We start from the raw sequence: 24,987 nt of genomic DNA on the forward strand, positions 1-24,987 counted from the left end.
ATGATAACATTTTAGGGGCTGAATGTCTCACTTCATTCAAGGCAAATTGTAATTAACTGGTGTTGTGATGGCACATGATTTACTTGAAGTTATATTCTCATTCATTTAAGCCACTAATCATACCTCAGATTCAGTCTCTTTGCCGCTGAGTTTTTGAACAATATTATTTCTCCAGGTTGAATAGATTTGAGATTGTGGCACTGAACATAAAGCAAAACAGTCATTGCTTTCATTACTTTTGTAATTACAGTCTACCATAGATGACTGACACTGCTTCGGTTGAACTCAAGAGTAACTGAGAGTGAACTCTATAAAAAATCTGTAGCTATTTTAGGTCATTTTATTTACCAAAACTGTCAAGGATTTGGGGAAATATAGACGATTAAGTGGAAAACTGATTTGTGATCTTTTATCAAAATATAATGAATGATTCATAGGTTTTCTATAGATGGAGTAGTTCATTTTCAAGTCATGAGAGACCAAAAATATTAATCTTCCAAATATTTTTATATTATCCTTTGTAAGGGAACGAAACTATGAATGCTATAAATATTTTAGTTTTGCCATAGGGCTAGGACAGTTTATTCGTTTAGTTATTTAAGAAGAATTTAGCGACCATCCACTATGCCCCAGTTGCTCTTTTATCAGGCTGACCATGCAGTAATGAACACCTGTGAGTACTAATTCTCTTTGACCTTAATTTTTAGAGCATAAGGCAGTTCTATTTATGTAATTATTGTCATGCATGTATCAAAATGATGAATGTAAAAGTTTATTTGATCTCATAAGTTTGGAAAAAATGAGTGCGGTAGAGAATAACTTGCTATATCATAAGGAAAAATTTTAAATCTTTAATAAAAGGGAGGAGGAAGTACCATGGAATACCTCATATTCACAAGTAGACACCATCAACAAGGATACTGCAACAGCTGTCACTCCTGTACTGTAATTAAATTAGAGAGGTTGCCACATCATAACTAGAACTTAATTGTGCTTATATAGTTGATTGTAAGCAGCATATTATTAAATCAGGCTGGATAATATATATTATAAGGTAGAGCAGCATTTGTTACTATAAAGCTGCAGCTGTAGGGTTTTCAGTTTTTAAGTGCTCAGTTCTAAATAGTGTGTTCAGTTTTTTAGTATAGAGCCAGTTTTCCAGTTACAGAATTTATAGTATCTCTTTGTGGACAAATTAAGTGGGCATTACACAGCAGTTATCCTGACACAAGTAGATTAATATTTTTCTTTCTGAAAAATTATAAAAAAGAAATTTGTTTCAAAAGTTGTTTTACATTATGAGTAATTGAGAAATGCCTAAAATCATTATGAAACTAGAAACTTTTATTCACCCAAAGTTTTAAAAATAATCAGTTATTGCTTTTGCTACTTAAAGCAAGGAGTAGTCTAATCCCTTCTATCTCCATGAACATATGGTCTGCCCATTTACTTACATAAATATGTAAATGTAAAACTTTAATGCACAGGAAATATTTCCCATGAAGAGGAGTTACTGCACTTAAGAATTTTATACTTTTTCCAGGTTTTTTGAAGTAATAATGCTTTCAATTTCAATAAAACATTTAAAAAATTTCTTTCGAGTAAGATATACACTAGTATGATATATACTATAAAGCTAATCATTTTAGAATTGTTATTCAGTACATGGGAAACCTGGCCTTAGGACTTGTGATGTGGCAGTATGAAAGTATTTTTACTATAAAGCAATTTAGCTTATATAGTTATTTTAGTGCACGGACTCAATTATGGTGAAGAACCAACATATTATTACATTATTACTGTGCCAGTTTTACTTAGGTGAGAGCTCTTGAGTTTAATAAGTGGAGTGCTTTTCAGTAATCTCAAAATATTTCTATCTGACATATTCTTGTAGAACTCTAAGCGTAGTCCTTAATGTGCATACCATAAAGTTGAATACATTATTTGATATTGAATTTTCTTTAGTTGAAAAGACTTAAAAAGAGAAAAGTGCCTTAGGAAAAGAGGAAGCATTGAGTCTACAGTAATATCTCAATAATAAGAAATGTTGTAAATGTATGTTAAGAGCTATTCATGATTTTTTATACCGCAGATTCTATATGCGCTGGGTATATTACATTATTCAGTAGTATGGAATGATTCATACCTTTATAATACAGAAGACATAATAGAATGTAGTTTTTATTGCATGGTTCAATTATTATTGCATGCTTCTACTTATTACAGGTTCTATAATATCTCTTCTCAGTTAAACTTGCTTCTTTTTTGGAAGATAGCTAAGGTATTCTAGTTGAAGCATGGCAGGTTGGATATAAAATCTATCCCCTGACCCATTGTGGCTTCTGGTACTATCCAGGTATCCCTAAGATACTGTCAAACACAGATCTTAAACATTTATATAGTGCAATCCTGAAAATAATGCCAAGGGACATGAAAAACAAGGAAAATGAATTTGGTGAAAAATCAGGGAGTGAACTAATAAATGATTACAATATTATTATTGCTTCTATGCATATTAGTTTTGAACTTGAATTGGACATGAATGACTGCATTATTTTGTCTTTCTATGAGGGGAACAAAATTGGCAAAATGGCCAGATAGCTTAAATGAAATTGAGTTGTTAATAAGTGTAGGTTTCAATATATAGCATTACTTTTTTTAGATGAAGTTTTTAAAACAATTTTGCAAGGCTAGTGCAGTTTATATTCATTATAGTTAGATAATGTTATGTGTTCCAATTTTCTTGAATTCCCTAGGTTACAACAGTAACACTTCAAGATTTGCCAGGTTGTAGTCTCTCCACACTGGCAGAGTGTACAAATCTTCAGTTTCTGTCTCTTCAGCGCTGTGGATTAACCTCTTTGCACAGCCTGAGTAACTGCAAAAAGTTAAAGTACATTGATGCACAGGTATGTCCTATGTTCTCAATATTTATTTTATAATAATATAAATATTTATATTATAATATTTTATAATAATATAATATTTTATAATAAAATATTTATTTTATAATAAAATATTTATTTTATTATTTTATAATAAATAAATTTATATATAATATTTATTATTATAAATATTTATAATAATAAATAAAGTGGAGTAAGGTGTAATTCAGGTGTACATTTTAAGAAATGACAATTTTGAAGAAACATTTACTAAAGTAACCTATAACTCAGGGTCTAAAAGAGATCAAGGGCCAAAATTTGTGAGAACCATACAGGGAAGGTGATTAGATGGTATGACCTGGAAACTCTCTCTATTTGCAGATGATATAGTTATTGTTTTGTTACTTTTTGCTGCATAACAAATGACCACATTATTTAGTTAATTAAAAACAGCAACCACTTTTTTTGCTCACAGTTCTGTGGGCCATGAATTGAGGCCAGACTTATCTGGGCATTTCATCTGCTTCATACCATGTTGCCTGGGTCTCTTATGTAATTTGCAGCTGGGGCTGGAATGTCCAAAATGCCTTCTTCTACATGTCTGGTGCCTTGGGAGTTTGGAATTTCTCTCTCTCTCTCTCTCTCTCTGTGCTTTCTTGGGAATCTTAAAAGGGTGAGCTTTCCAAAAAGACAAGCTTCAATATGAAGTGCTTGTCAAGCATCTGCTGGCATCATGCTAGCTTGTGTTCTATTGGCTGAGCTTTCAGTTCATGTGGGAGGGGACTATGTGGATGTGTGAATATTGGGTTGTGAGGTTTATTGGAACTGCTTACAAAGTAACAACCTCCTGCAGTCTGGCCCCTGGCTCCTAATGAGTCACATCCTTCCCGCATGCAAAAGGACTCATGTCCCAAAGACCCCAAAGTCTCATTAACTCATGGCATCAGACTCAGACTTGAGCACAGAATCTTCTCATCTAAATCAGATCCAAGTGGAGATGATCTGCTCAGAGAAAGTTCTTTCAACTCAGAGATCTATGAAGTTAAAGGAAAAGTTGTCTTCCCTCCCCCACACCCACATACAGTGGTGAGAGAGGACTTGATTAATTACAAGAGTTGTTACCATTCAATATGGGAGAAAACAAGAAGCTCATGGACCAGCCCTGGTCCATAGCTAAGAAACTACCATCAGTTATTAATAAGGACTTGGTTCTGCTCCATGGGAATGGGTCTCTGTGACTCTTGGTTCTGTCCACTAGGCTTTTAACTCCATTCTCAAGACATACTTTCTTTTTCTTTTTTTTTTTTCCCCATTTATTTATTTATTTATTTTTGGCTGCGTTGGTTCTTCATTGTTGTGCATGGGCTTTCTCTAGTTGTGGCAAGCAGGGGCTACTCTTCATTGTGGTGCGCGGGCTTCTCATTGCAGTGGCTTCTCATTGTGGAGCACGGGCTCTAGGTGTGTGGGCTTCAGTAGTTGCAACATACAGGCTCAGTAGTTGTGGCTCGCGGGCTCTAGAGCACAGGCTCAGTACTTGTGGTGCACGGGCTTAGTTGCTCTTTGGCATGTGGGATTTTTCCGGACCAGGGCTCGAACCCATGTCCCCTGCATTGGCAGGTGGATTCTTAACCACTGCACCACCAGGGAATCCCCAAAGGCATACTTTCTTTTCCATAAGAAGTGTCCTGTTTTGCAGCTGAGAATTTTTCTCAATGTTTCTTTCTCGTAGAAGGTTGGGGGGGGTGCTAGAGTTTTATTTTTATTTTAGATTATATTATTTTCAATTCAAACTGACTGTGCTTCCACCAATATGATTTTCTTTTCAAACTTTGTTTCCTATGCTTCTTATTAAGTTTACTCCATTAGACAAAGGCTATATTCATATTTTTGAGAAGGATGTTGTAGGACTATACCATTAAGATTCTTAGAAGCCCATTTATCTTTCTGAAATCTTAAAAGAAGAGAATTGATGTTGCATCCATGACATATGATCTTGACATTGAGACCAATATTATGTATTGCAGAGATGTGCATGTTTAGTAAAAGTATAAATCTATACATGAGATATATACCTAATTCATGGTATTGGTATTCTTTGGAGGGAAAGATAGCAAAAGGGACTGAGGAAGGGAAATGGGGAGATTTCAAATTTTTCCATGTTTGGTTTCTTTAAAATAAGTTTTTTAGCAACTATGACCAAATGTTCACTCTTGTTCATTTAGATAGTTTGAAATATTTTGTTATATGATCCTCTGTGTTTTCTATATTTTAAAAGATTATTAATAAATACAAAATCATTTATTTGGTTACTTAGTATTTTCATCTAGATAGTATAACACTCTACATAGTTATCTTAAAATTAGGGATTCAGATATTCATTTAAAGATCATATATCTCATCTTCCCTCTTTTTGCAAGCTTTAAATGTTTCATTAATAAGCCATTGAAATAAAACTAATTACATTTGTTCTTTGTTTTAGGAAAACAATATTGAGACTATCAACTGTGAAAATTTAGAAAATCTCTGTGTTGTTCTTCTTAATAAAAATCAGCTGACTTCTTTTCATGGTTTGGATGGCTGCACTAATATCCAAAATCTTGAACTTTCACATAATAAAATCACTCGAATTGGTGAGAACAGTGGAATTTAAATATATTGACATTTATTTCTCATTATTATATTTTGTTTCATTTATTCTTTTCTGAGAATAGGCCACCATCACTAATTTGCTTATTTTATCCAAGCCATACTTATTTAATCTTTTATCCAGATTTATGAAGGAAACAAAATTAGTTTTAATATATATAAAAGGAATATGCTCCCACCACTGGCAAATGGGTGGTTGTTAGTAGCTCCTTAAATTTAGTATATTCACCTCCCTGTTCCTTTTCTTATAACCAACAGTGATCTGAACTCTACTGAAGAATACAATACCCTAGTTTGTTGCCATCATATTTTTATGGACCCTATGCTTTCTGTACTTCTCAGCAACTGTCATAACTGTTTCCTGGTATGACACTACTCTCCTTACCTACATACATCACTTGGACTAACCTTTCCTTCTTTAGGTAAGGCTACTAATACCACATAAAAGAAAGAGTTTATCAGTTTGGATCTCCCTAATCATCTTTGTCCCTCCATCTGTCTGTCTGTATACCTATATATCAATAGTGTTTCCATCCTTATTCTTTGTAATCCATAAAATTCAGTGATGAAAATGTCTTTTCTTATTTAAGACCAGCCCTTCTATTTTAGGTAAATATACCTGTCATTCTCCTCTGGTACCTTCCTCCATCATTTATCACCTTTCTCATGTCAGATTCTTCCTATTGCCGTCCATTGCCTCATCTCTCTTCCTCTTGCTGTCAAGTCTTGTGAAAGTGTTCTGTTCTTGCTCTCACTTCTTACTACCCAACTTCCCTCTTCTGCCCACTGAAATTCAGCTTCAACTCACTTCTATACATTTCCAGTGTGGTAAGTCTAAAATAAAAATCTCATGTTTTTTAATACCTGGCTTAAAATTCTGTTTGTTTGGTTTTTTTTCATTTAACTGTGAGATTCTCAAGGGACTTGATAAGGGCTTAAATGATGGTTAATCAATAATCAAGGACTGGCAGAAAATAATGAACGAGATAAAAACATTACTCTGGTATACTATAATGGCTTAAATTATTGGACCCCCAGAAGGTACATTCTTTCCACCTTCTCCATTCTGTGGTGGTTAGGAAATGTGATCTGTACTGAAATATCACGAAATGGGATGGGAGCAGGTGGAGGAGTAGAAGTAAGCCTGCTTTCTGTGTTTAGGCCTGGTTCTACCTAGGCCTTCTTGGTATTAATTTGTTTGCCTATGTAATATTTTGTTTTTTCTTTCATTTTTTTATTGTTGAACATTTCAAACATTTACAAAATGAATACATGGAGATTCCATATACTATAGTCAACATTTGGTCCATCATTACTGTTTTGTTTTTTACTGTATTTTTTCTTTTTTAAAACAAATCCCCAAATCATAAAGTTTCATCCTTTCATACCTCAGGAGATGGTTTTTAATAATATGGTCCTTTCTTACTTAACTACAGTGCATTGTGTTGCCTAATAAAATTAATAGTGATTCCTTCTATCAACTGATAATCCATAATCCAGATTTCCTTATTTTCTTAAAATTATCAGGGTTTGTTTGAATCATAACACAAACAATGACCACATATTACATTTACATGGGTGTCTGAAGTCCTATCTAATCTGTAGTAGTCCTTCTACTTTTTTTCCTCCATGCCATTGATCTGTTGCAAAACCTATGTTAATTGTCCTATACAGTGTCCCACATTTTGGGTTTGTCCATTTACTTCCTTTTAATGTATTAAAATTGTTTCACTATGCCTATAAATATTTCATGTCCTGTAAATGAAAGCTAGTGCAACATGCTTGAGTTAATTAAAATTTAGTCTTTTTTGGCAGGAATTTTTCATAGAGGTTGCTCTGTGCTTCGTATTGCCTTACGTCAGGAGTTATACAGTGATTATTTGCGTTTAATGATGCTACAGTTGCATGTTAGGTATGTGAGTGATAGCCTAAACGTTCCATTATAAAGTTTCCCACAAACCTTTTATCTAATGCTTTCATCCATTGATTAATGTGGCCTGAATCAATTAATGCAGTGGGGGATACAAAAAATGAGTTTTCTAATTTGAACATTCCTTCCACATTTTAAAAACTGGAATCATTTATTTAATAACTATTTGGTTACCTTGGAATCATTCGTAGAGGAAAGACAGGAATAAATGCCTACCTTTATATTGATAGACTTTTACACTAAGGTCATTACTTTCAGTGGTGTCAAATGAATTTTCTTTGTTTCATTTATTTTGTTTTGCTTTTGCACTTTTCTCTCTCTCCCTGCTCTTCTCTCTTTCTTAGTGGTCTAATGAACTCATAGAATTTTATAATATAGAATATTTCAGTCTCTTTTCTTATTATACTGCTTGATACTCAAATTGTCCAGTCCTGTGAATTTGATTGAAGATATCAAATATTGATATCTCCAGATTTACTTTTTGAACTTTATAGTTGTGTTATTTTCTCTTCCACTGTAGTCCTTGGTTGATACCAACACTAATATAACTATTTGCTATGGATTATACTAGCCATAAAATAGTTTCAAAACAACAATGCCAGTATTAGAAGCATTTTAGAAGTATTTAGAAGAAATCTTCTAAATTAATTTTGAGATTTTTTTGCATTTCTTTCGGCCCTTACACTTTGTCCCCCAAAGTGATGTGCTCACTTGAAGTATTTTATCTTTGTGATTATGTTATGAATTTGAAATATAATTAGTTCACTTTTCCCTTTGATTCAGTTTTATTTTTGAGATTTAAGACAGATATATGTTTCTACAGACTACATTTAAGAAGACTCAAAGTGGTTGTGCTTTCATCCTTTTTCATTTCACTGTTATCCCATCTACTTTTGTATACAGATATTTATGTATATATGTGTATAATAATACATGTGTATCACATATGTGATATATGTGTGTGTTTGTAAATATACATACATATACATATATCTAAGAAATATATGTATATATGCTAATTCTTTCACAAAATATAGAATATTTAAAGTACTGTTCTTTATCTTGCTCTTTTTCATTTTACAACATATATGGAGTTCATAGCATTGTTTTTCTATGGCTTGATAGTATTCAGTTGTGTGTATGCACTAGAGTTTATTCCACTGGTCTCTGGTTGATGGACAATGGATGGTTTACAATCTTCCACACTGCCATCATGACTAACCCGATACCTATGTCATTTCATACTTCATCAGATATATCTTTAGGTTAGTTTCCTGATATATATTTTTTTGGTGGGGGGGGCAAAGGACATCTTTAATCTAGGAAGATAGTGCCAGACACACTTTATATGGGTTGTACCACTTTGCACTCCTACCATTAATACATGTTAATGGCAGTTTTTTGTTTTTTGCTTTTTTTGCTTTTCTTCTGTTTATTATGTTGTTCTTTTCTATTTTTAAGTTAAATTTGTAATTTAATTATTTATCATTTTTCACTCTTGTTGACATAAGTACTTAAGTCTATAAATTTTACTCCGAGCACTGCTTATTCTGTAACTTCTGAATAAGGTATAGGTATTTTTGTCTGTTCTACAATTATATGATGTATTTTATCTTTTACCTAAAATTTTAAATTTCCACATGGAAAGACCATTTTTGTTGTTATTTTTTCTAGTTTTATTTAATTATAGTCAGAGAATTATTTTTGTGCCATATCTGCTTTTTGAAACTTGTGGTTTTCTAACATGTGGTTAATTTTCAGGAATGTTTCGTGTGCACTTGAAAAGAAGGTTGTTGTTTTTTGTTGGAATATAAAGTATATATTTTCATCTTTAAGATCTACATTAGTGATCTTTTATTTTAGGTCGTAAATGTGTACTTGATTTACCTTGGACTGAAGGAGTTGAGCTAGATTGAATGTATCTGTTCTTTTTTTTTAACATCTTTATTGGAGTATAATTGCTTTACAATGGTGTGTTAGTTTCTGCTTTACAACAAAGTGAATCAGTTATACATATACATATGTTCCCATATCTCTTCCCTCTTGTGTCTCCCTCCCTCGCACCCTCCCTATCCCACCCCTCTAGGTGGTCACAAAACACTGAGCTGTGTATCTGTTCTTAATCAGCCTGTTTCTTTGTGTACATCCTTTTGTTTCTGCGTCATGAATGTTGCTCCATGCTGTTACACAGATATTCTTAACTGTGTTATCTTTATTGTGAATTTTAGCCTTGAAAATTTTAAGTTCCATTCTTTGTCTCTTTAATGCTTTTGTGACTGAATTCTACCTTGTCTTACATGGTTTCATTTTGTTTGTATTTGCCTAATCTAAAAAAACTTTTTAACATTTCTGAATCACTTTGTTTTATGTATGTACTTGTATACAGAATGGATTTGGGTTTTATTTTTTGATCCAAGCTTAAATGTTTTTCTCTCATATAGACCATGGCCATTTGCATTTATTAATTTAATTCATATACTTGGTCTCAGTACTGTCATCCCACTCAGGATGATGCTCTCTCTTTCTGGAGGGAGGCCTTGTTGGTAATAAATGGGTTCTTCCACCCCTGGGGCACCTCCAGTGTTTACTTATCCGTTCAGTTTCCGTAGGATTTCCTCTGTACAAGTGTCGATTCAGCCTGGATTGTGTTGATCCTGGATACTTATTACCCCACTTAGAAAGAAATTTAACTTGTAATTTCTTTATCTCCCATTTGCAATGGAAGGATAGGTTGTGGGTATTTTGATTTCTTTGTTGCACTTTATGAATTTCTGGAGGAGGTTTGGGGAGAATTGGATCTAATCAGTCACCATCAACTCCCTTTTTTTAAAATATAAATTTATTTATTTATTTATTTATTTATTTATGGCTGTGTTGGGTCTTCATTGCTGTGCGCGGGCTTTCTCTAGTTGCGGTGAGCGGGGGCTATCTTTGTTGCAGGTGTGCGGGTTTCTCATTGCAGTGGCTTCTCTTGTTGTGGAGCATGGGCTCTAGGCACGCGGGCTTCAGTAACTGGCACATGGGCTCAGTAGTTGTGTCTTGCAGGCTCTAGAGCACAGGCTCAGTAGTTGTGGTGCACAGTGGGATCCCGCGGCATGTGGGATCTTCCCAGATGAGGACTCGAACCCGTGTCCCCTGCACTGGCAGGTGGATTCTTAACCACTGCACCACCAGGGAAGTCCCCATTTTTTTTTTTAATTTGGGAAAAATATAGTGGTTTTCACAAAGCAAGCTTTTGTTTTGCAAACATTTCAAGGCATAATTTCTAAAATGTAATGTATAATGTTCTTTAATATGTTTATTTGTCTATGTGTCTGTGCTGCCTGCTTTGGGACCACTCATGACTTCTCCCATATGGAAATACTGATACTTTTGAAACAAATTTTTTATTGTAAAATTTTAATTTAAAATACATACAGAAATAATTTTGTTGTTGTTGGAATGAAGGCAAGTGCACTGATAATGTATGTTACTTTATTGGTACTCACTGAAGCAAGCTTGAAAAAAAAGAAAAAGGCTGTTTGTAAGAAGAAATGCTTGAACTCCCATTCACTTCATTTTCATTGCCAACAGTGCTGTATGGGATTTTTTGTAGTCAGTGGATTTCCTGGGATAGGATATCTGCAAGACTTATGTGAAAACTGCCATGTTATTAATTGATGTACCTGAGGTATCTCTATGTAATACACCCTCAGCAAACAAAGTAAAAGACATCTTTGCTGTCTGTTGGGTACAATGAAAACACTGTATTTATTGAGTGTGAGAAGAGTATGCATGGGAAAGTAGATTTTCTGAAGACCAGTTGGAGTCTGTTTTTCATCTTCAAGAACTGCTTACAGAGATTCTGGTTGAGTTAAGGGAAAAGCACAGATTTTGTCTTTCAATGATATATTGATGCTAAGAACTCTTATGAAGGGGCACAAAGATAGATTTGTGTTTATAAGTTAATAAGTCACTATTCCATGCTATAATATTTCTTAAGGAGGTGAAATAAAATTGGAAGGAATACCAAATATTCTACATTTGTAGTTTCGAGTTTAATTTGTTCCTAATTCTAACTAAGCTATATTATTGCAGCAGTTAATTAGCAATGTTAACTCTAATTACTCTTTTTATTAGAAAACATTAGTGTACATTTTTTACTTTCTTTGCATTTAGTGACTGAAAATAGCAACTCTATCACTCTCTTTAAGGTACTTTATTTGAAATAATTTATGCTGAATGTTTTCCATTCTACTTAAACTGGTTAATTGTAGAAACAGAAACAATGTGAAATATACTCTTTTAAAGTAATAGTTTAAAATTTAATTCTATAAATTGAAAGTTACAAAGTTAGTTCTTTAATGTTTAAACATATTGTGTGCTGTGACTATAGAAAGAAATGGTCTTAATTATTATTATTAATCATAACTGAAATATTAATTTAAAATATAATTCAAAATGATATCCTTAAGATGTATTACATATTGAGGTACAGATTATTTTCTGGTCAAATGTAGCAAAAAATAAACTATTATATTGGGCATATATGGTCATATAAATTTTGTAGTCATTTAAAGAATACTTTGTACGTTTTTATATTATTTGCTATAATTGGTTCTATTTTGGCAGCAAGTTTTTGACTCTTGAGTATTTTTACTTAACCTGGCATTATTCTTGCATGTTTTAAATGCACAAGATAATTGCTTTAAGCTCTTTAAATTCACTTCACGTTGATGATTTTAAAGATGGATTTATTTTAATTGGAAAAGAGATTTTATTATAATTTTTAATGTTTTTTTCCCTGAAGTTACACGAATCTTTATCTTTTATAACTCACTTTAATTTGGGTGGATTTCAGTTTAAATTTTAAGGTTTGTTATCTTCGTTATATTTCTTGCTTTCCTTTGCCTGAAATTTCCCATGAGTAAATTTCAGGCAAAATTGGTAAGACATTTTTTTTTTATAAGTAATGTGGAGAAAACTTTTCTTAAATGAATGTTGCCACAGTGTTCATTAAAATTTATAAACTTTACCTATGAGGAATCTTTCATATTTTGAGTTAGTATTTTTGATTTAGTTTTTTAATGAATAGCCAAAGCAAATGAAAAATAGGTGATTCATAAGTTATAATCTAGTTTTCTTTTTTCCTCCCAAAATATATTGAATTTTATTGACTTTTTAGCAGAAACATTTTAAAACTAAACTAATTTTTAAAATTCATGCTGCATGACCAAAGTGTTTATAGAAAAAATACAACTTAAGTATAATAAATATAGTAATAGATAACTTTTTTTTACCACCAGCCATTTCATGTGCTTTATACATACTAACTCATTTGATTTTCACATCAGTGTTATTAGTTAGGTACTATTTAATCTTTGTTTTTTCCAGATAAGAAAGCTGAAACATAGAAAGTTCAAGTAAGTTGTCTAAAATCACACTGTTAGTTAATGATAGAGCCAGGATTTGAAACTCAGCAGTCTATCCTGGTACCAAATTTTTTAATCAATTCATTCTATTGCCTCTCTCATAAATATGCATTTAATATTTAAGATTATTACTGTTTTGTTATACTATATTACAAAGTCTTTATGCTGAAAAATATCTAATGATTTTAAGGTTTATTCATTAATAAATTTATTAATGAGCCATTGAGCATCTACTATGTGGAAGCACTTTTCCAGGCACTAGAACACAGCACTGGAATATTGCTGAGGATGCAGCAATAAACAAAATAAATGACTATACTGACTTGCACTGAGATTATCCTACTGATAGTTATTGATATAGAGAGAAAGAGGAAAAGAGTAAATTGCCATGTTTCCTTTATTGACTATTGGGTAAAAATGAAAATAAGTATGATGTTAATGTCTTTAATGCCAGCAATTTATAAATCATTAATTTATAAATTTCAGGTAATACAGCCCTAGAAAATATTATTGTAAATAGTTAGAGATACTGGGAGATTTTTTTTTCTGCTGCTTTATTTTCAGATAATACTGTTTTCTGGAAAATTGAAACTAGTATTCTAAGTATGAAAGATATTGAATAATTCAACATTTTCACATAGGCTTGATTACTATGTCGTGGCTCATAGGGGAAATGTGCCTGGATTAATTCTTGCTGCCAAATGTTGTCATTGGAACATTAGAAAAAATAATGAAGTAAAATAAGATAAAGCTGTAGATATTTTGCTTGTAGAAATGTTTTTCATTATATACTTAGGAAATTCTTTGGATTCCACTAGATGGTGCTAGCTTACTCTTTAGTTTTGAAATGTAACACAATGCTTAGAACAAAGCTGAAAGGGATTTTGCAGATCTGCCAGTCTAGGCTTCTTAGTTTACAGATGGAAAAACAGACCCACATAGTTTTCATCTAACTCCTGGCAGAGGTGGGGCTAGAATCCACATTTCCTGATTCCTGTTTCAGTATTCTTTTTTCCGTACAACCTGTATGATCCTGAAGGACTTTTGCATTGAAATTGAAAATCTCAAGTGTAACTCAGCATATTTGTAATGTAACTGTCAAACATAGCAATCATTGAGCAGCTAAAGGAGGTAGACCTTTACCAAACACTTTTTTAGTGAAAACCTCCAGCCTAATTCAACATCTTTAGTATTGCTGTTCCTTACAGAAGAGTTTTTTTCCCCTGTGGCAAGAATGTTTTATTAGACCATTGGCTCATTTCTGTGGGAAGAATTCTTTGAAATAGATATTTGTAGCAAGTATAGCCAAATGCTAATTTTGCCATGGGCAATGAGGAGGGATAAACATAGTTGACTTCAATTTTATTTTGTGGGACCTAGGAAACTTTTAAAGGGCTAATAAAGAATATATTGAAGCAGTAAACTCAAGAATATTTAAGCAATCCTTTATATTTATTATATTTAAGCCCTTTGAAAGAGACTCTTGAATATTTTTGTGGTTATTATTTGTTTTGTTTTAGATGGGTAGTAGAAGAAATAACAGATTTTTACAGGGAGAGAATTATGTTCTTAGAGATGTTGAGGAAGTAATGATGTTCTAACTTAAGTCTTGCTGTAAGTCTGTTTTGCTCAGTTCTCATCCTTTATTTGACAGCGAAGAATTTCTAAGATTAAAAGAAGAAGGGGGGCAATTTATTCTAACTTCCTTCCCACCTAGATTCCTCCTTTTGATCCAGTGCACTTACTGGATCAAATTACTGTTTAATCAGTTGTGTATAGACTTTTCTGAGTATGTATTAATATCCTATTCCTTCTTCAAGGCTTAGCTCAAACATATCTCTTTGAAGCCTTATTTGGTCACCACAGTTACAGGGTTTTTTTTGTTTGTTTTTGTTTTTTTTTTTTCCAGTTACAGTTTTTTAACTCCTTGTTTTTATTGAGGATAATTGTTAGGAAACAATAACTATCATTTTTAGTACCCAGCATGTGAAAGTGTGGTAAATGCTACTTTAAAATATTATTTTTAATCCTCCCAATAATGTGAAATCACCCCCACTCCACAAAAAAGGAATGAAGGATCAGAGTAGTTAAGTAACTTGCTTATAGTCATATAGCTAGTTTTCGAATAGGCATGTGTTACTGAAATTCAGGACTGCCTGCCTCAGAGCCTATTCATTATTGATTATGCAATACTGCCTGTTGATTAAGTGGAACACTTGTCATGTTAGCAGAGTCCTGGAGAAAGACTTATATACATGACTCCCATGGTGTTTGTAGATTGTAGATCTTCATTCTCATAGCTTTTTTTAATTTATTTTTTTGATTTAAATATTTTTGAGGCCATGATATTTGGTGCACACAAATTTATAACTGTTATATATTTCTGTTAAATTGACCAATTTTATCATTTTTAAATGTCCCTTTTCAACTGTATTAAAAGTTTTCTGCCTTAGGCTTCTGTGTCTGACATAATCAAACCAGCTTTTTTTGGACTCAGGACCTTTCTAACACTCTTAAAAATTATTGCGGACCTCCTGCAGACAGTTTTCATTTATGTGGGTTATATCTATCAATATTTACTGCATTAGGAAAAAACAGAAAATTTTTGTATTCATTCAAAGTTTAAGACAATAAAGCCTTTGCATTCATAACAGTTTTAGAATAGTAACTGTATTTTTTTTTTTTTTTTTTTTTTTTTTTGCGGTACGCTGGCCTCTCACTGTTGTAGTCTCTCTGGTTGCGGAGCACAGGCTCCGGACGCGCAGGCTCAGCGGCCATGGCTCACGGGCCTAGCGGCTCCGCGGCATGTGGGATCTTCCCGGACCGGGGCACGAACCCGTGTCCCCTGCATCGGCAGGCAGACTCTCAACCACTGCGCCACCAGGGAAGCCCAATAACTGTATTTTTTAAACAAAAAGATACAGTGAGAAAAGGGTCATTGTTACACATATTTGCAAATCTCTTTAATGTCAAGCTTAACACAAGATAGCTGGATTTCCGTATTTCCTTCTGCGTTAAATTTACTACGATATCACACCTCATGTAGTTCTCTGGATAACTCCACCCTACACTCTTGACCAAATGGGAGTGGAAAAGGCAAATAACCTCTTAGAATTATTATGAAAGTAGTTTTGACTCCATGGAACCTTTAAAGGTATCTCAGGATGGGGACACTGGCCCACACTTTGAGAATTACTGTTTTAATGTTTACATAATACATCTTTTTCTGTCCTTTTACTTACAATATTTCTACAAGTTCTATTTTTGGAATTTTTGTAATGTAACATAAAAAATTGTTGTTTTTGTTCTTGTTTTATCGAGGCTGCCTGACAAATTCAAGCTTTGATTTGTAACCTTTAGCCCCTAGTAATTAAGTGTAATCAATAACATTCAATTATTGATATATTTGAGTTTAAAATTACTCTCTTACTATTTGATTCTATTTGTTCTTGTTCTTTTTTTTTTTTTTCTCTTTTCTTGCCTTCTTTTGCTTTGGTTGAGATTTTAAATTATTCCATTTTTCTTTTCTATCATATTACCATTTTTATATTATTTTACTATCCTTTTGGTTTACTATAGATATTACATCATGCCTTCTTTATTTACCAAATCTAAGTTTATTTAGCACTTTCCTCTCTTTTTTCTTTTTCTTTTTTAACATCTTTATTGGAGTATAATTGCTTTACAATGTTGTGTTTCTGCTGCACAACAAAGTGAATCAGCTATATGTATATATATATATATCCCTATATCCCCTCCCACTTGTGTCTCCCTCCTACGCTCCCTATCCCACCCCTCTAGGTGGTCACAAAGCACTGAGCTGATCTCCCTGTGCTATGCAGCTGCTTCCCACTAGCTAGCTATTTTACATTTGGTAGTGTATATATATCAGTGCTACTCTCTCACTTCATCCCAGCTTACCCTTCCCCCTCCCCGTGTCCTCAAGTCCATTCTCTACTCCTGCGTCTTTATTCCCGTCCTGCCCCTAGGTTCATCAGAACCATTTTTTTTTTTTAGATTCCGTGCATATGTGTTAGCATATGGTATTTGTTTTTCTATTTCTGACTGACTTCACCCTGTATGACAGACTCTAGGTCCATCCACCTCACTACAAACAACTCAATTTTGTTTCTTTTTATGGCTGAGTAATATTCCATTGTATATATGTGCCACATCTTCTTTATCCATTCATCTGTCGATGGACACTTAGGTTGCCTCCATGTCCTGGCTATTGTAAATAGAGCTGCAGTGAACATGGTGGTACATGACTCTTTTTGAGTTATGGTTTTCTCAGGGTATATGCCCAGTAGTGGGATTGCTGGGTCATATGGTAGTTCTATTTTTAGTTTTTTGAGGAACCTCCATACTGTTCTCCATAGTGGCTGTATCAGTTTACATTCCCACCAACAGTAGCACTTTCCTCTCTTTTCCAAGGCAATTCTAGGGTCTTAGAAAACCTAAACTTTATGTACTCCCTCCTAACTTAATGTGCTCTTTTTGTTGAGTATTTTAACTCTGCATGTGTATATATGTATCTATATGTGTGTTTCAAATGCCTTAAGACATTATTATTGTATAAAGTCAGTATCATTTGGATTGATCCATTTTTTAAACCTTTCCATTGAACTTTATTCTACCTTTCATCTGTGATATTCCTTTCACCTGAAGAATATGCATATACACACACATATCTCTGTTTATGTATTTTGATATATATACTTACCATTTGGCATGCATTTTCTGCATTGTGAATGGATTTTATTTTATTATAGCTTTCCTTGCCTAGGGTGATGTGCAACAACCTAATGGTTGATCCTTGGAAGAAAATTTCTTTTTCCCCTTTTAAGATTTTTTTTTTCTTTTGCCATTGTTTTCATTAGTTTACTCTGATGTTTCTACTGTGGTTACCTTAGTATTCACCCTGCTTGAATTCATTGTGCCTCTTAAATCAGTGGCTTGGCATCTTTATTCAGTGTTGAAAAATTCTGAGCTACCTACTTACTTATAGATCTAGATCCAGATATATATTCCCACTATATTCTATAAGCCCCTTATGCTTTTATAATTCTCTTACATTTCTTTTGCATCTCTATGTGTCATTTTGGATGTTTTCTTGTGACTCAAATTATGGTTCACTAATTCTCCCTTCAGCTGTGTCTAATATAATGTCCAATCCATTCATGAAAGTCTTGTTTGTAGTTGTAGATTTTCAAGTTTAGAACTTTTATTTGCTTCTTTTATTTAGCATTCAATTCACATTTTTATAGTATCTAATATGTAAGTTTCCAGTTTTAATTTTTTAATATGTTCAACAAAGTTTTGTTAATTTCTGTGTCTGGTAACTTCATTATCTAGATACCCTGTGGATAGTTTCTATTATCTGTTCTCTTGATTTTTGTTCACATGATGTTACTTCCTTGCTTAGTTTTTTGTCATTTTACAGTCAGAAAATACTAAGAAAAACAAAACTATAGAATCAGTTTGAGGCTATGATGTTATTATTTTCCTCCAGAGGTCTTTATTGTTTAAAACTACAAGCATTAGTGATCTCTGTGCAGCTAAATCCATGTTTTGTTATTGATATTATTTAAAGCTTGGCTTCAGTACCTTGGGAGCTATTCCATATTTGGATTAATGTGTAGTACATGGAGGTCCAACCAAAAGTAAGGTAGAGATTTGTTAGGCCTCTTTTGCTGAGGAGAGCTCTGGAGCCCAAGTTTTGACCCCCTGATGTTGCAAGCTTTCCTTTCTCAGAATTAATAGATATCCTGAATAATGTGTTCACCTCATTTCTTCTGGAACTTAATCCTCTTATTCTATAATACCATTTTAGTTCTTAAATGCCTTCAGCAGCTATGTTTATATTTGTTTTCTCATTACCTAGTCCATTGTTACTGTAAACAGAAAACCTTTGCTACATTTTCTATCTTCCCCTTCTCTTGTCTTCTTTTGACCTATTTGGTATTTTTCCCCTCATTTCCTCTTTTGTCTCAATCTTTTGATAGTTATATACTTTATTTAGTGGTCACCATAGAAATTATAAAATATACTCAATTTATCTCAAGTTAATTGATATCTTTACCTCAAATTTCCTGACTTATATGTGTTTGTTTTTCAGGATTTTAAATGTTTTTTGTTTTTGTTTTTGTTTTTGCGGTACACGGCCCTCTCACTGTTGTAGCCTCTCCCGTTGCGGAGCACAGGCTCCAGACGCGCAGGCTCAGCAGCCACGGCTCACGGGCCCAGCCACTCCGCGGCATGTGGGATCCTCCCGGACCGGGGCACGAACCTGCGTCCCCTGCATCGGCAGGCGGACTCTCAACCACTGCGCCACCAGGGAAGCCCTTAAATGTATTTTTATTTAACTCTTCAAGCTATACATTATGGTTATTTTATACAAAGTTTGATCATATTTGCCCATATTTATTGCTTTTATGCCTGTTGCTCTTTTTTTCATTTAAGATCTTGGATCTCTTTCCTTCTTCCTGATATAGATCCTTTAAAATTTCCTCTAGTAAAATAACTAGTTTGTGGAAGATAATTTTTCTGTAAATGTGCTTACTTAGCATTCATTGTTAAATCATAATTTAACTGGGTGTATTTTTCTAAATTGAAGTTTATTTTCTTTCAGTAATTCATAAATATCATTCCGTTACTTTTTTACTTTCACTGTTGCTTTAAGAAGTCAGCTGTGTTAAATTTCGGAAACTTTGAGGGTATTTTCTATGTCTTTTCAAGTATTTTTTTTCTTGTTATTCCTGTTATGAATTTTTATGCTGATGTGTCTAGGCATGGATTTCTTTTTAATTCATCCTCTTAGGGTCTGATGCAATTATTGAATATGTGATTTTCACTTGTAATTTTAACTGTTAGCCATTATCTCTTCAAAAAGTTTTTTTCTTCCTCAGTTTGTTGAAACACTACACATATGTTAGATTTTCTGACTCTTGCCTCCATATTTCCTATATTCTATCTTTCTGTCTTTTTTGCTGCCTCTAGTTACTTTCTATATACCTATATTCCAGTGACAAATTCTGACTTGCTGTTAATCCTAGTCATTGAGTTTTTTAATTTGAATTAATTCTGATTTTCACGTGGGTCTGGTTTTGCTGGGATTTGTTATTTCTGCTAACTCTTAATTATGGCATCTTATTTCTTTGTGTTTTTCATGTGATTTTTTTTTTGTCACCTGTTTATTTCCCTTGGAATTTAAGCTTTGTGATTATTCCTAGTTATGACATTAAAGTTTGTTCTTTAGAGATTTTTCAGATGCTGAAGGACACAAACAATCTAGAATCATTTGTGCTACATTTTTGGTGGAAGTTTTCTGATCACCATGAGAATGAATTTGAGTCGTAAACCTATGGGAGAGTCAGCTTGTATTTATTATTTTAAAGGAGGATTTTTTTCCCCTCTTACTGAGATTTGAGATAGGTAGTTTAATTTCCTGTCTTCAGTTGGGTATAGCTGATTGGGGTCCAGGTTTACTCGGAATTGCCTGTCATACTTGCCTCCTATTGGTGAATTTTAAGTTTTGTTTCCTCAAACTGTGGGGCTATAGAAATTGATCATCATATTCACCAGATTTAACAAGTTTTCTCGCACTGAAAACTGGCTTTACTGTTCTGCTTGCTTCTCTTTGCCTACCATATCTATTTAGTTTTTGGACTGAGAATTCTTTGCTTTCTTAACAGCTCTTTTGGAAACATTTAAAAAATGTAATTACTGTTTTTAGTTATTTTCAGGGGTAAAGATCACAGTATCTGAGCAGAAATTTCTGGAAATGGAATTTTGTATTTTTTTTCTAAGTAACTTTTAATCTAATCTACACAATTAATATATGCTTATTGTCTATAAATTATGATGTGAAATGATAAAATAATAAGCCATATTGCCACCATCCAGATATAGCCAGTATTGGTGAGTTTTCCAGATTGTTTTCCATCCATTTTAAAAATCACTACTGTAATATTGTTTTGTAATTAACTGTATTCACTTAATAAATTGTGAATAATTATACATGTCATAATTAAAAAAAATATTCTAGGTGAATTTTTCAAGTAAATGATACTTGAGCAGAGATTCTGTCTATATCCTTTTTCTATTTCTATGAGGACACAACACAGTCTTAGGACTTGTAGAACAAGTTATGAGTTTTATATTACAAGTAAAACTATTTTTGCAAAAAACAGATTTTCATATTTCTTGTAGAAATGTGGAAACTATAAATGCTTTACATGTGTTAACAGAGAAGATACTTCATGCCTATTATTTCAGGAAATTAGAAAAAATTGTCACATATAACTATTAAGAAAATAAAACTCTAATAAGCGTAGCTAACACCTGAATAGAAATTCAAAACTCTTTGAGGAATAACAAATATAAAATGGTAAACAAAATGTCCTCCTTTATGAAGGAGGCATATTTATGAAAAAATGTGATCAAAATAAGAAATCACTTGAATGAACATGATCTGTAACAATTCAGACAATGATGCCTACTTTTTCTATATAAATAAATGTACTTAGGGTACAGTTTAGTTAAAGAAGGTTTAGATAATTAGTTAAGTAAAGTTTAATTAAACATAAGACAAAGCTTAATAATACCTGTGATTATTAGAGTATATATAAAAAGATGTGCTCTAGGCATATATTTTATATTCTAATAGTAAAGTAACAGTTAACTTTTTAGTACTTCTTTTGAGATGATGCAGTCAAAACTTTATCACTACTGAAATAGAATATCAACTTGAATTTTTTAAAAGTACAGTGATTTATAAAGTAATCAATTGTTGAAATATATTAAGGTATTATAGAATAATCTTACGGTGATCAAAAATCATACACACGTGAATTACTCGTTGGTAACAGTCATTTTCAGCAAATTTTCCTACAGTTTACTAAGATGGGACATATTTAAAAGCTCGTGAAAACATTGCTAAGCAATAGAGCAGGAAATTATATGAAAATGTTTTGATTTCAAAGTTTTAGACTTCCTCATGCTGCAAATGATAAGATTATCTCATTTACAATTCCATCTCCCCCTAATAATTTTGTCAGTTATAATATTTTTGTTCAGTGATTTATAAAAAGATGTGCTTTGATTAATCTATTTTAGGCAATACTAACTCCTCTATAAGAAAATAGAATAAATTAGGATATTTACACTCTTTCCAATCTTCTTTTCCCTTCACAATTTTTGTTTTTCACATCAGGATTTATGACATCAAATCAGAATTTATGACTCTATCTTATCTCCTCTAGCAGCATTAGATCTGTTTGAAAATGGGTCAATACCAGTCTTTTTTATGACAAACTGCTTCTTTCATCTTCTGCTTGTCTGGATTACATAGTTCATTAACTCTTTTTACATCTTATTTTTCAAAGAAGGACTAGTGGATGCTATATTCCCTGAATTCTTTCACATTCAAGAGTATCTGTCAGTTGCCTTCATACTTGAATGAAAATATAGCTGTGCATTCTATTTTTAGGTCACATTTTCACTTGGTATTTCATGGACATTGCTTCGTTGCATTTTGATATTGTGTGTTGCTGTGGTTAAACTAGAGGCTAACTTGATTTTACTCCCCCAAAACTGGTTTCTGCCCAGATACCTGAATAACATTTTCTTTGTCCTTGATTAATAAATTTAGCAAGACGTCTTATTGTCAATAAACCCACATAAGTTTTTTTCGTGGAATATAATATCCTTTTCAAACTATAGATTGTTATTTCTTCATTTATGAAAATTTTTGTTTTTTATATATTCGCAAACTTTTTTGGCTTGTTTCTATTTTTCAATCATGGATGATCCATATTTTGATTGACTTTATCTGTTATGTCTATTTTTATTTAATTAATGTAATCTTGCTGCTTTATCTTCTGCTTCTTCACATTTTGTTCTCAGTGTGATTATCTCTTCTTGTGAGCAACTCAATCTTTAGCTCTCTGTCCTGTACAACATTTTTTCTAAATTATTTATTAGTTCTGTCATGGTGTTATTTTGGTCCATTTGTTTACCTACATCTGTTATTTTAGTATCTTTGAATTCTTGTTACATTAAATTTCTGTAAATGTTCTTCCCTAGCCCAAAACATTTTCAAACATATTTTCTTCTTTCTCATGTTTTCTTCAGAATAGGATCATTACTATATTAGTTATATACTTTGGTGAAGCAGAGTACCCCCAAATTTAGCAATTTAAAACCACAGACATTTATTACCTCCTATTTTCTGTGGATCAGGTATCTGGAATTGCCTTAGTTGGTGGTTCTGGCTCAGGGTCTCTCTTGAGGTTGCAATGAAGCTATCAAACAGGACTGCCATCAATATCAAGGCTCATTGAGGCTGAAAGATCTACTTTCCATCTCACTTTTCCCTTTAAACCTTTGATCTTAAAATCTAAGAGGTATGCCCCCGTGTCTATGTACAGTGTTCCCACACTTTGGCTATCTAACAAACCCTTCTGATGGATGACAGCATCAGGTTTTCTCATTTTTCTTCAGTTCAATAACCATTTGGTGATGGTGGTGGTCAGGAATAAATACAGAATAACAGTTCTATTCAGTACTTGCTCTGATTTTTTTCAAATATATTGTTTTAAAAAATATTATACAAGAAGTGCATTCTCATTTAAAAATTTTAAAAATAGAGAAGTATACAATGTAAGCAGTGAAATTTTCTCTCTCTGCTTACCCTGTTCTCTTTCTTATTTTGCAGTAGTAACCACTGTTCACAGTTGCTTACAAATCAATCCAGACCTTGTTCTATGCAATACAATTAATAGATGTGTAGATTGAAAGTCAGGTATATTCAATAGCTAAAAGCCTATGTATGCAACTTAGGTTTTACATACAGTAGTACATCATGGGCATACTTCTATGTCAGACTACTTCATATTGAAGATTATACATACATATTCATTTGATAGATACTCCATAATTTATTTAACTATTCGCTACTGATAGACATTTAACTTTTCTCCATTTCTTTGTTTAAATAGTATGGCAAGGAATTGCTCTATATATTACTTCATAGTTGTGTGTATGTGTGTGTGTTAGTATATAATGGATTCCTAGAAGTAGAAATGCTCAGTCAAAGATTCCTTAGTATCTGAGGCTTGAAATCATGATAATTTCACTAGATTGGAATCTCTGATGGGTTGTTGAATAGGTAAGTGTAACTTCTCTGTATATTGATTGGGATTCATGGTGTCTTAATATCTGAAGTTAGCTGATAAGCTTTATTTAATTCCTCCTAGCCTAACATGTCACACACTGATAGTTGTTTCTTACATATGTAGGCAGCCCTAAGGTGGAAACACGTGTGGCATGTTCGAGGGAACAGCCAGGAGGTCAGCATGTTAGAATGAACCAAGAGAAGGGGACAGTAGCAGAGGATGAGTTCAGAGATAGGGTTTCCATTTTAAGGACTTCGGAGGATCTTCTCTCCATTGTCAAATATCTAAAAATTAGTCTACACTCACTGTCTTCACTTCCACTGTGCTATGGCTTTCATCCTGTTTACTCCGTGGATGCCTCTAGCAAAAGTCTTCGGCTGCTTCACTACTTGTCAAGCAGTGTCCTCTTCATACTCCTTTGCCCACTCTGGCTCACACAGTTGACCATATATAATTTAGTGTAAATAAAAATGCCTTTGATAATTGTAAAGTGTACCTTTACTATTCACTCCCATCATCACAGAATCTCATCTGCCTTTTCCTCTCCCAATTGTTCTGCTTTATGTGCTATTTCCTTTTATTTTTAGCTTTTGTGCCAAATCCTTTACCTTTCTTCAGCATGTAACCTAATATTACACAGGGTAGTAACTACAGAGAACATATGTAGTCCAATATTCAATCTAATAAAATTTTCTAGATTTTTAATATCTTCCATGAAATTTTTACAGACTTCCTCAGCATCTCTTTCCAGTGCTAACTATGATGACTTATTTAAACAACCTTCTCAGTTTTTTTTTTTTTATGGCCACTGAGCTATAGTCTAAGGCTCCTCTGATTGTTTTTAGATTGGAATCACATTGATTTTAAGTTTATCTGGGTAAAAAGGAGGCCACTTGTGAAAATCTTATAATACCAGAAGAATATACTAATATTTTATT

At 32.9% G+C, this 24,987-nt stretch overlaps 1 protein-coding gene across 1 annotated transcript in view; it reads left to right on the forward strand.

Annotated features, from left to right (window-relative positions):
- Window positions 1-24,987, forward strand: part of LRRIQ1 (leucine rich repeats and IQ motif containing 1) — a gene marked incomplete at both ends in the record, with an annotated part of 173,926 nt that overhangs the window by 20,657 nt on the left and 128,282 nt on the right. The window contains 6 exon segments of the mRNA XM_082850455.1: window positions 2,757-2,909; window positions 5,365-5,515; window positions 7,347-7,443; window positions 10,071-10,110; window positions 10,114-10,143; window positions 10,145-10,187. Of these exon segments, the coding sequence (XP_082706581.1) occupies window positions 2,757-2,909; window positions 5,365-5,515; window positions 7,347-7,443; window positions 10,071-10,110; window positions 10,114-10,143; window positions 10,145-10,187 (514 nt within the window).

The sequence above is a fragment of the Leucopleurus acutus genome (assembly GCF_964270905.1).
Source record: "Leucopleurus acutus genome assembly, chromosome: 11".
In the NCBI taxonomy this organism is placed as follows: domain Eukaryota; kingdom Metazoa; phylum Chordata; class Mammalia; order Artiodactyla; family Delphinidae; genus Leucopleurus; species Leucopleurus acutus.